This window comes from Charadrius vociferus, unplaced genomic scaffold (genome assembly GCF_000708025.1).
Source record: "Charadrius vociferus isolate BGI_N301 unplaced genomic scaffold, ASM70802v2 scaffold326, whole genome shotgun sequence".
Taxonomy (NCBI): domain Eukaryota; kingdom Metazoa; phylum Chordata; class Aves; order Charadriiformes; family Charadriidae; genus Charadrius; species Charadrius vociferus.
In genome coordinates, this window is record NW_009649062.1 from 440299 (window position 1) to 453741 (window position 13443).

Below are 13443 nucleotides of genomic sequence, written 5' to 3' on the forward strand. Positions count from 1 at the left end.
AAGCACAACTGTTTGAAAGGGTAGTGGCTTATTTTTCTCTTAAATATCATTTTTATACAGAACATTGTTCCTCATAGGCAGCAGTTCCCTCATTTCCCTTTGTCTTCTAAATTTTATTTCTCAGGCTTGGCTTCATCAAAACTTATGTAGTGCTATGCTAAATGAATCCTGCATTGCCTAGAAATGTCTGCTCTGTGTTTTACACTACAGAGCAAAGAGAAGCAGAATAAAGACAGGTTAATTTTTGAAACAGCTTCAGTTCATTCTATAGAATTCATTTATGTTCAGATTTGGTGTTTTTTCCACAGGTGGTATGGCACCACTGTGAGAAGCAGCAGAGATACCCACACTTATAAACAATCTGAGCATTTTGGTCGTACAGATATTTGTAAGATGAAATTTAAGAACATTTTCCCTGTGCTGAGATTTTACTTTCTTGGTTTGCCTTTACGGACAAGTTTGCCTTATTAATTGCTAAGTTCAACATTCCCACTCCTATCCCATTTTCCCCAATACCACAAAGAAGTATCAAACCTGTAACTGAAAGAGGGCAGATTTAGCTTAGATATTGGGAAGAAATTTTTCTACTGTGAGGGTGGCGAGGCACTGGCCCAGGTTGCCCAGAGAAGCTGTGCCTGCCCCATCCCTGGAAGTGCTCAAGGCCAGGTTGGACAGGGCTTGGAGCAACCTGGGCTGGTGGGAGGTGTCCCTGCCCAGGGCAGGGGGGTGGAACTAGATGGTCTTTAAGGTCCCCTCCAACTCAAACCATTCTAGGATTCCTTAAGTGCAACTGCTCAATTATCTTACAGGTCGTCAACTCCTGAGTGCTTTGGTATTAGCTCTGCAGGCATACCCTCCGTGGTGTTACTGTTACAAGAGTTATGATGACAGTTTATTTCTGTATGAATATAGCAGCGATTCAAATAAAAGCAAATGAAACCTTGGACATTCTTTCCTCAAAATTTCTCTAAAAAAGTCCCCCCCCAACAAGAGCAGCACAACCCACCTTTCCCCTTGTACGGTACCATGCTGACACCAGTACCGCATTAGCTAGGGCAGTGCCCACATCAAAGGCTCCTGTGGGCTCCCAGCAGGCTCCTGCTCCTGCCCCGCACCACTGCTGGGGACCGGGTGCAGGCCAGTGGCACTGCACAGCTGCTGCAGCTGAAAGGAGGGACGGGCACAGCGTCGCCACTTGCACACCACTACTCAACGCTGCAGCAGCAAAAAGCTGTCAGAGCAGCAACCCAAACAGATTAAACAACAGCACAAGCAGAATGACCCCAGTTACCTCCTGTGCATCAGAACCCTGGATCTATTCCAGGATTCCAAATTCTGGGCTGGGCAAGTAAGAAGTTATTTTAATTCTGCATTGTGAAAGATGCGCTTTTATGAGGAGTTATTGAGAATACATGAATGCCTTTATTCAAATAAACAATTCCTGTATTTTTCGAGTTTAATATTAAAGGAAAATTCCATGGGCATGGTTTAAATTAATAAATCCCATTAATATCTTCATAATTATCTCTAAATCTACTTTGATCATCTCCACACCTTTTTTGGTAAAAAGTTTGAGAAAATACACTATTAAGACCTTTGAGACCTGGGTATCGCTCATTTGACATACCAGCCTTATTCAAAGACTTACTGAAAATAATCACAAAGGTCACAATAACATCATAAATATAAAAATAGCCACAAGATACTTGCTTAGATAAATTTATTAGTGCATAGGTTAGAGATTTACTCCCCTCCAATATTAACAGAACAGAGGTTCATGTGAAAAACAAGTTTTGTTTTGTTTTAAAACAAACTCATTGAGGCAGCTATATAACAACAAGTAAAAAGTATGGAGTGGCCTATTCAAACTTCTCGTCTTGATGGGCAAATTATTGCATTATAAATAAAAAAATTCAACATGATGGGATTTTGGGGGTCATTTTAGGTAACCAGCTGTTAAACAGCAGAACTGATTTTTTCCCCCCAATCTAATTTGCGTATCTGTATAAATAATATTTACTGATAAAAATCTAGAAAACTATAGAATAAAAATACATTTTACCTAGAACGAGCACTGAGGCAACCGAAATAATATTTACTGATAAAAATCTAGAAAACTATAGAATAAAAATACATTTTACCTAGAACGAGCACTGAGGCAACCGATCTTTCCTTACTTTGCACGTAAACTTCCTCACAAACATTGGTGAGTGTTCTGGACTTAGAGGTAAAGAAATTTGTTCATTAATGAAGCCGAAATTTTTCAAGCGACTTCTTTATGGCTGACTTGCAAAAAGACCAATAATAATATTTTTTTCATTTTAAACATATTTGACATCTGAATAGCTCCAGCACATTCACAGTGTATTTGGACAGCAAAGCAGGAATATTCATACAGACAACATAAATTGTAAACTTTGCTGAATTTCATTACGTCAACAGACTGAATTATAGTTTACTGAGTAACTTTGATCTCAAACACTTTCAACAAAACACAAGTTTAAGGATTCTAACCTTTTAGGACTGAGTTATTGCAGTTAACATTATAGTTGAAGATTTGGAAACACTGACTGTGTTTAAAAAGGCACACATTACACTTTCCTCTAATTCTCTTACAGTGTAAATATATCTACATATCTACATGGAAATCCTTAAACAATGACAAGTCAAAAATTCAAGTTACAAATATTTTACACACAAAATAAAAAAAAAATAACCTGTAACATTAAATGCAGTTATTTGGTTACATTTGAAGTCTTTCAAGCTTTCAAGTCTTGCAAGCCGGCATTACAACAGCTATGTATATACTAAAACACTTCATATATGTTAAACAAGACATAAATTTCATAACAAATCAGTGTCTTAGTTTGTATTATGTTTTAGACTTTTCTGAGGGAGTTTATCCCTATGTGCTATATTCACACACCAACATTAGCAAGCTTCTGAATAAGAAATCTTGACTTGGCTTTATAGAGAAAAAGTGTGATTTTTGCCACATTCATATGAACAATAAGGCTAAACTGATCCATCAGTTTCCTTTGCACAAGGATTATTTGTAAAATTATCTGCTCAAGTTGAAATTCATTACTGCATTCCTTTACCAGAAATGTTGCAACTAACTTTTTATAATAACGGCAAGGATATAGGTAAGCAGTTAACCTTAGTCACATTAAAAGAAAAAACAAAACAAAACAAATCCAAACAAAAAATCTGGAAAGTGTAAAAAAGTTTTGTTTCTTTTTTCCTTCTCAAGTGTAATGCAATAGGCAGACAGTTAAATAAGTAGTCTTTTCAGGATAAAATATTTTAGCACTTGTTGCAGAAAAATTTTTTAAGTATAAAGCTTAGATAGGTCAAGGTGATTAAATAATTAATACACTTAAAGACAAGGCTACATCTCATAAAAATGTTCACAAGAGTGCTAACAAAAGCAGCACTGGTAACGTACTAAAATTCATTATTAGAATTATATCAGCAATAGGAAAAAAAAAGCCAAACAGTCAAAACTTAATAGGCCCTCCACTCCCTGTTAAAATTGAATGTAACACTGATACGAAAAAAATCCCAAGTTACTTTAGTTCAAAACAATTAAGAGCAAGTTTGTCTTACAAATGTATACTTTATGACGAAAATCCATCATGATGAAAATCCTGATACATTCCGATCTTCCTTTATGAGTAAACTTTAAAAGTGATTTTGTTTTCATCTTTAACCATTAGTGGTATGTCATCATCATGGAACAGTGTAAGGCATCATTTATGAAAAAGGGTTTGGTTTTACTGAAGATGTATTTTGGAGTTTCTGAAGGTTCGCAACTCTTGGAATGTGCTTGCTATGATAGTGTTGTTGCTAGGATAATTCCAAGTATCAGAAGCAATACAGTTACACATATAATTATGAACATCAATTTCTGCAAAAAAGAGAGAAAAGTTGAGATTGAAATACCTCCTCAGATACAGAACTGTTTAAATACACACATAGCCACAGAAAAGTAGTAATAATGATACCTAATCTGAATGTTTGGATTTTCTTTCTAAAAAATACTTACTGCTCTGATTTCCTGTTGTTAGTCTTTCTTGTCTAACATACATGTAACCATAGTTACAAGATAGAGCTATCTGTGTAACATTTCTGTATTTTGCTTCACAGAATAATTGTTATTACTCACACCCAACTTTTGTAAATACCACTACGTATAGAAACAGATGCAATAGTGAACATTTACTTATCAAGGTGAAGTTTAAGTACAGCAACATTGCTTACTGCCACCCTCCTTGGATAAATATTTGTAGCCTGTTCAAACCTTTACAACTGCACACTTAGTGGAATTCAATAAACATCAGTAAAAACACTGTGTAGGTAATAGCTCAGAAGAGTTGCACAGGGAAAAAAAAAAAAAAAGGATGGGTTCTATGTAAATGCATCAAGGTCTGACATTAGGTCAGGTTTTTCTGACTATAAGCAATGACACAGTAAATCCTGTTATCTGCCCATAAACCAAAACTGAGAAGAAACTGTAACATCAAAACTCAAAACTTCAATATTAAGAGTGTGTTAGTACAGAAAATTAGCTGTCTGAAATGACATCCCGCTCATAGTGCTTCATATATAGCTTGAGGATGCTACGTGTAAAAAGTTGAGTTCCTATTGGGCTCAGAAGAGTTAAGTGTTATTTTCTACTTAGCCTGGCTAGGTGTTATTTTGACAAGAAATTGTAGATTAGTATAGCAAAAACATGAAGACCGAAAGAATTCTCAAATTTATGTCGTAAAATTCCAGTTGAAATCTTTGCAGACTTCCTTTTATAAATATATTGTTATTTCCCACTGGTTCATTTAGTCTAGTATTAATAAACAGCTTCAAAGTAAGAAATTTTAGGATGTTCTGTAAGGCATGATAACCAACTTCATGCTTGCAGACATCTACTTTTATGAAAGCTCTACTTAAAACCATGGAAAATGCCATGTGATAAAGTTCCAAGTGTAACTAGTATTCTATATCTTAGTGCAAATTGTCTGCTGATGTGAACTTCCAGAACAAAAAAAAGAAAAAAAGAAATTCAAAGGACTGCGAGCCAGTAATGGGACTTTTTTGTCTCGTTTCCTTCTGTGTTTACGATTGCATTCTGTAAATCTAGCAGTTTACCACTAGATGGCACTTTCCAATATTCATGTGCATAGCTCTTTTTACAGTGTGCAGAGAGAAGATCCATCTCAAGCCTACCCGCCCCAATACTAACTGTACACATATTAAGGGTTAGTAGAACTATACAAGTTACCAGAGCAAAACAGGAGCAAAATTAGTTGATTAGTTACTTACTGCCACACTGGCAGGAAGTCATGCATGCTGAGGTTATCCAAGCATCACCGAACACCAACAGACAAACCAATAATTAGACCAATTATGGCAATCAATACCAATGACACAATGATAATTATCCACATTTTCTGTCAAAAAAACAAGGTATTATTATTTTAATATTACGCATATTAAGATTCACATTTATTTTCAATTTTTAAAATACTCAGTTTTCAAATCCATACTCATTTTTATTAAAGCCTATAATATTCTAAAATTGAGATAAATTTATCTGTATACTCTTGCATGCATGAGAATTAACATTTTAAAAGTGTTTACAGGTAAGCTACTGTGATTAAGACCTACATAATTATCAAAGATTAGAAAACTACCATTTACAAATACATTATGTGGGCTCTTTTGACACTTTTTGTTTCTTTGTAAAATCCTTTGGTAAATTTTCCTCCGTCTTATACTAATATATAACAACATTTCCTAACCCAATTTTAAATATCACAACTACAAAAAAGTAAAAAGTATATATTAATTCTATCTTAAAGGACTGAATACTACAACAACAACAACCTCAACTAAAATCGAAGGTCACTTCATACTGTGCTAAGTGAATATACTGATTAGCACAATTACAGGTAGAATGCATACCCTTCGTGCTTTACTTTGATATTTAACTGCCTTTTTTGTCTCTTCTTTTGCATGTTCCACGTAATCTGATGCATTCATCACGTTCTTCTCTATGTTGTTGATCATTTCACCCTTAAAAATGAAGTTTTGAAGAAAAAAATATTATTGGAATCCATGGATCCTTGTTTTATGAATCTAAGAGAAGTAAGGCTATAGAACATCAATGATTATTTTAAGCAAGTGAATAATGTACATATTACAGAATCACAGAATGGTCAGGGTTGGAAGGGACCTTTGGAGATCATCTAGTCCAACCCCCACGCCAGAGCAGGGGCACCTACAACAGGTTGCACAGGACGGCGTCCAGGCGGGTTTGGAATGGCTCCAGAGTGGGAGACTCCACAACCTCCCTGGGCAATATTAGTGGTTGACATTTTTTCTGCTTTGATGAGTAAAGGAAAAAGGCAATGAGAGGCAAGGGCTCAAAGTTCTAACCAAACAAGGAACATTCATGAGCAGGGAAGGCATATTTCTCCCTCTTGCAGGAAGAAATACTGAACACCTGAAAACATACCTTTGAATGGGAGGTATGGTTTAACAGCCAGAACTAAAACTGACAGCTAAAGAGATTACAAATCCCCAACGTGTCTGAAGTGGGAAAGGCTATTGACTATTTTGACACAACATTCAACACTTACTTAAAAAAAACATACATATAATAGTAACTTCAAATGTTCCTCAGAATCGAGGGTTTAGAAAGTCAATACGTAACAAATTCAAATTAATTATGATGAATGAAATTTGGGATGAAATGGAGGATTGGTGAAAAATTACAGAAGTCTATTACCTGTGTTTCTGTCCATCAGAAGAAATAATCAGCAGCAGTAAACAGCAAAGCATTAAAGAATGACGCACAAGTAACTTTTGTTCATTTCTAATTAAAAAGAAAACTGTACCAATTTGCCTTGGCTATATATTTAATATCAAAGCAACACAGGACTTCTAGAACAATACCCAATTAAAAAAAAAAAAAAAAAGTCCTTTTCAGGAAAGTTTCTCTCCTGAACATTATTCCCTTTTCACTTTCCTGCATAAATCAAAGAATTTTAAGAACAGAAGTTAAGAATATTTTTGTTAGATAATTGGTATATAAAGACTACAACTAGAACAAATTCATTTACATGTCAAGACAAAGCTTCTAAGAGATGACTTGAATGACTTGTCAATCCCTTTACATTCATGTTAGTTCTAAGGGCAATTATTCCTTTGTATTACCTGCAAATTGCATACATCCTTGCTAACGCACATTTTATTCTACCACAGTAGCACTTTACCATGTCTGTGAGAATCCCAAATTCCCAAGATATTAGCCAACATTCCAGGGGAGAGTTGTTCTTACTTACATGCACAAAATGTTCAAGAATATTACAATATAAGCATGTTGAAGAAAATATTAATTATACCAAACGAAAAGAAACATATATATAATATCATAACATATACTATGGGTACCTCTAGATTGTTGTTTGTCTAAAACAAACCAACAAACCTTTAATGATTAACTTTCATATATTATAAACACGGACAAAAAACACTGTACATCTGTATTATCTGAATATAAGCAATTGTTTCTGCATATTTCAAAGAGGAAGAGTATAGAAAAGAAAAAAATCCCACTTACGTAAATATGTTTGAATTGGTTCATTTACCTGAGTCTCAACAAACATTGCCATGTCCATAAACATTTCATGCAGTTCCCGTATGCTAGACTCCAGTTTCATAATATCCTTGTGACGTGACTCGATTTCGTTCAGAGCCTGCCTAGTTATTTGAGAGTCTGATATAATCTTCAGGAGAAGAAAAAAAAAAAGATGTGGATATAAATAAGTATGTGCTGACACACTTCTAAATAGCAGAAACAGCAGAATAGGAGAGAGACATAACTGGACCAGAAATACATACATCAGAAGTGAAAATCGAAGGATTACCACTCTCTAACATTTCTTCCAGTTCCTCATCAGTGGTGGTCTTCCCAGCTAGGATAAAAACAACAGTACGTCACATAACATTGCTTATTCATTACTGAATATAAAATTTTACATCAGAAGGATGACAACTCAAAGAAAATCCTTTTATTGAGCATTTTTCGGGATAAAACAATGTAGTGTTTATCCATTATCAAGTGCCATTTTGCATACAAAAAAAAAAATCTAGTAAGTCAGAAAACAAATGTAGATTCACAGCTACGATGAGGAATTCCTGGTTGGTTTTTTTTTTTTTGTTTGGTTTTGGGTTTTTATCAAATTGAAGTTTGATCAGAAACGATTACAATGTACATATGAACCTTGTTAAGTGGAGTGTTCTTCAGAAGGAAGAACTTGAGATACGGAGTATTTACATGACGTTCAATATTTACCTATTCAATCCTGTCACATATTGCCCACACAGTGGTGGAGAGAGTAAGGTCTTTATGTAATTTGATTTTACCAACATAGGATTACATTCATATTCCACACAGAGAAGATGATTACCCATAGAGTACCTTCACTTCTACTTTTCATAACACATCTAAGAATTTATGTAGGTTATTATTGCATGTTTAAGCAAATGGAATCGTATTGGTCACACTGGTATGACAAATGCAAGTGTTACGAGTTACACAACACATTCAAGTGATTTGCACTGTATGGTTTTAAAAATTACATATCAAATCCCTGTTCTTCCCATGTAAAATAAGTTGAGTATCTGTAACAACTTATATAATTCTGTCCTATCAAATGAAAGGTACAGTTTGAATATTACTTTCTGACGTTAATACCCAAGAATGCAGCAAAACCTACTTGTTAGTGCTGAGGAAAGCTGAAGGCTCTAATTGGGTCATAACTATGTTAACTTAAAAGAACCACATCTTGAGGTATTAGCCTCCCTCCCCTCAAACGTAGAGGTAAAGAAGAACTTAACTTGCCTGATCAACTTCACTGAAATGCTGAATTGAACCATTAGCATGAGAGGCTTATGACAAATTTAAGAAGCATATGAAAAGCAAAGTCTTCTTATAATCTCCTAACTTTTCTTTTTGCATTTCCTATTTCAGCAATATACGTATTTCCTTTTACAGGAGATATTCAAAAAGCCTGATTTCAAGTACAAGATGTTATGCATTTTTTTATGACACTTTCTGAGGTAGACACTGTAGTTCAGAGTAGAGTCAGGTACCTCTCTGAATACTCCTCATAACAATCAATGATGAAACAAGTCAAATGTGAATCAGTCAACAAATGTCTAGAGTACATCTAAGGGCAGCACTGATGTTATGTCAGCTGTATTTAACAAACGTGCCTATTGGCAAAAATAACATAGCATAAAAAGAGATGCTGTCCTGTTTAGCATGTTAATTTTAGAATGGCTTTTACTAACACTTGCTATCTTCAGAACACAGCTTTTCTTAATGTTTCATTGAAAGTTACATTGGAAATAAATGAAAGAAAGGAAAAAGATTTTTTTTTCTAGTAATTTCAACATAAAAGAAACAATTCATTGAGTTTTCTCTATTTTCTTTACACCTGTTCTGAAAAATAGTTTTAAAGACTTCATGCCGAACAGTAAAATTGTTTCTTTTCCCTCACATGCTTCAAGAAGATGTCCACAGTGTATGATGCTTTATACCATCTTTAAGTAATAAGAAATAATAGAGGTACTAACAGTATAATTAATCTTTTTTAAAAGAGCGTATTCAGGTCACTTACTTATCTCTAATTGTCTCTGTATCCGACCTTTGCTGCGTTCTCGAAAAAGAGTTTGGGTCTCGTTGTATTCCGTCATGACCTCCACAAACTTGTGAGCTAATACAGAGTGCTGTTTTTAGAGGATTTAAAAATGTGGAACAAAAATGTTTATTTTTTTTTTTGACATGGCAAATACTACTGCACAACAACTGAAAGTGGTATTTACTCTCCAACAAAACAGAACATGAAGTTCTGAAACTATTTCAGAAACATGAAACTCATTCTCCAGTTTACTAGAAACTTTTAAAACTTATTCAGTGATCATACCTGTGTTTTTCTTATCCTGAGGTCCACTGATGTCCGATTAGCATTTTCGCCCTGATCAAAACTTTGTTCAATAGCTAAGAACAATACAAGAATATTATGAATCAACATTCAGTATAATTATTTAATAGTGTGGCTCACTTGCTCTGTAAATACTATTAATTATTACTTTTTTCGTGTACAAAATCCCCATAGACATGTTTAACATTTCAGGGGGAGGAGGGGGATGGCAGTGATATATAAATATCTATTTATAACAATTTAAAATAATTTCTATAATTTGTACAGACCTTAAACCACAATTAACTACTTCAATACTCTTAACAGCATAACACTACTGTCTATTTGTCTGGAAAAAAATTCAAAAGGTGTAAGAAAACGGGCTGCTCTTACAGTTTAAACAATAAATACCATACCCTAATGTTCATGGAAGGACCAAAGTATATAGTAATTGTAATATAGTAACATCAAAACACTCAATATATTTCAAAACCTATGCTAAACAATTAAGACGTACTGACAGGGGAAAGTCACAGCAAAATTAGCTAGTCTGGATTTAAAATACAGCAAGTGCACTAGAGCAATTCCCTATGTAGACATTTATGCCACGGAGACTGTCTTTTTGCAGTTAAAGTTAATGTTCTTCCTAAACACCATGACATTCAGTTGCAGAATACATGTCTACACAGAGGTATTACTTTGCGTTGTAATTTTCTAGATTATTTCTGAAAGCAAGCAAGCTCTTTGTCCTGTTCCACAAACTAGGCTGTGCTGAGACCTGGTATTTATCAGTGGTGAAGCTTGCCAAGGAGGAATAAAGTAGAAGACGATACTGTTACTGACGTGGGCTGTACACTAATAGGCAAGGAGGTGGTTCTCTCTTTTTTTTCTTTAAAGAGCTGTACAATACAATTTATGCATACATAGTGAAGCTTTCAAAGTTTAAAAGTTCAGCTGCAATGCATTACGTTTGTAACACTGCTCCCATCCTGAATCATCACAAGCGACAGTAGTTCTATTTCTCCTCACAACCTACCCTTTAACCTGGCTCGGATTTTATTAGCAATCTTCTTTATTTCCTCATTTAATTCTTCAAGTTCTTCCTTTGTTCCTTTAAAAACACAAATAAAAAATATTTATAACTGTTAATGATTGATAATAGTAAGCTAGCAACCATCTACAACTCCACCTTGCAATCTCATAATGATATTTAGTACAACCATGCAAAGAAGTAGTTTATTCTAATCCTAAGTATTTTCAATATGATTTTTATAACAGCATACTATCAGATTCCTGCTTCTTATGACAGGCCCTTACACTTGGGAAATGTTGACAAATCACTAACTAAACCAGGTGATAAAATATTCCACATTTTTTCTTAACGTAACACTTTCAGGGTAATATTCATTTGTTGGTCAAAATGAAAGTTCACTGAAGTCTGTCAAGTCAAAAATACAGATTCATCTCACATTTCTTGAGTTGTGTTGTTTACCACAGACTTATTGCTTTTACCCTTATTAACATAACTGTACCCTGCGCTACTTCTATTTTTTGAAGAATACCATACAGAGTATGAAGAACTTAACTAGACTTCTGTTATTTGGTTTTCCGAAGACACTAATTCACAAGAGCATACATTACTTACAAGCAATGTCATCTTCCTATGCAGTTCAGATGTATTGAGCACAATTTTTAGCACAAAACATAAGCCGATAAATTAACTGAGACTGCAGATTCTAAACATTCAGGTGAACCCTTATTAAATCTGAGATTCATTGACTGTATACGATTGTTAGGACAAAAAAGCAGTCTGCAAAATCATCTGTAAGAATACAAATATATGCCCATCCACAAACAAAGAAAATAAGTAGAAAAGAAAAACTTAACATCCGAAGTTCAGTTTTCATCAACAAGAAGATAAATGTTAAGCTAGCGCTGCAAAATTCCACGAAAACATCTCAGCATCTTTTCTTCCCTTTTCTTTACACCCTGCCCACAAACTCAGGCATGCCTTGAATTAAGAAGTGTTGAGAACAGAGAAGGTTCCATGTTTCTGGCTAAGTTCCCTAATCTTTCGAGTTCTCTCTTCAGAAAGCACATCTTTGCTTTCAGCTTTGGGGTTACAGCCTCTAAAAATAGGGCTCTAGCATGGAACTCTTACTACCACTAAAGCAGCTGGATGTAATGTTAGACAGGATCTTGCCCCTAGTAAATAAAGAGAGGTTGATGGCTCTACCGTATGAGCTTCAGTTGACAACTTCAACATTTTCACTAATTAAAAGAAATGCAAGTAGCCCCTAAGTTTCTGAAGACACAATGAATTTCAAGATACCATATTAAACTGAGTTTTGGTCTAGCAAAGGTTTGGTTGATGCAGCAAATATTCTGAAAATGGATTTATTGAAATAAGACTTTAAACAGGTAAAAATAAGCAAGTGGAAATATTAATTTGATACTAAATATGGAAAACTGTTACATTTTGCATTCCGAATAGCTGTATTTTAGAATATCTAGCCACATGTATTTGAAGCCTTAAAAAAGTGACACTCACTTCCTTCAGGATTTGGTGCTGACAGGATAATGCTGTGCTGCTTCTTCACTTCTTCCACATTTTGTGCTATTTTTGCTATATTATTTCTAAGTTCCTCAACCTAAAAGAGGGGAAATATGGGAATGAAAACATTAGAATAATTCCAGCTAAAGATTTAAAAAAAAAAAAAATATATATATACCCTTGGCAATAAAAATCATAAAGTATTTCACTGCAACATTTGTAAGTATCTGACAGAAATCGCAGCAGAAATGTTGACATTTAAACAGCTCGCACTTTTTTTTTAAGAAAAAATTGTATTCTTAATAGCAAATGTATTCTGTATAACCAAAAACTTAAGCACTACAATTCCTAATAAAAAAGATTTTTAAATTCTATATGCAAATTCTTTGTTGACAGGGAGTTAAAAACACTTCTATGCAGTAAAGACAGAAAATACCCTGAAATAAACAAGAAAAAGTGTTGCCAACATTTGATTTGGCATACCATTACAAAGCATATTGGGGATGGGGGGTGTAGATGAATTGTTAAACCTAGTTACAGCAATTAAAATGCACAGAGAGGAAACTGTAAGTCTTTAATGCATGGTGAAAACTGTAAGTTTACCTGTTGGAAAAAGTCATCCATAAAATGGTCTTTTTCAACAATAACTGTCTCCCCATCTTCATTTCCTTTACACTGTAAAAGACAAAAAAACAAATCTATGAAATAAAACTCAGGATACTGTTCTGAAACGACGACTTCTTCTGCATTGCTACTGCATACACGTTTGTCAATAGTCTGCAACACCAAAAAAGTAAGTCTTCCTCTTCCGAGGACTGTAATCTAAAAACAGGTCAAAGAAAGTCACCTGACTACCACAAAGTTGTGAGGGCTAAGGCACATACTCCTCTGTAAGCAACT

General features: G+C 34.5%; 1 protein-coding gene across 2 annotated transcripts; it reads right to left on the reverse strand.

Annotated features, from left to right (window-relative positions):
• Window positions 1-3418: 3418 nt before the first annotated feature.
• Window positions 3419-13215, reverse strand: STX2 (syntaxin 2). 2 transcript variants are annotated; one of them, XM_009888098.1, is made up of 10 exons: window positions 13147-13214; window positions 12541-12640; window positions 11026-11100; window positions 9993-10066; window positions 9687-9795; window positions 7903-7976; window positions 7650-7787; window positions 5962-6072; window positions 5320-5447; window positions 3620-3910 (listed from the first exon to the last, which is right to left on the reverse strand). In XM_009888098.1, the coding sequence occupies exons 1-9, from the start codon at window positions 13165-13167 to the stop codon at window positions 5364-5366; spliced, it is 786 nt and encodes a 261-aa protein (XP_009886400.1). In that variant the 5' UTR covers window positions 13168-13214; the 3' UTR covers window positions 3620-3910; window positions 5320-5363. The 2 variants fall into 2 exon arrangements, with proteins under 2 accessions (XP_009886402.1, XP_009886400.1); XM_009888100.1 differs by lacking the exon at window positions 5320-5447 and having other exon boundaries at window positions 3419-3910; window positions 13147-13215.
• Between the last annotated feature and the right edge of the window lie 228 nt (window positions 13216-13443).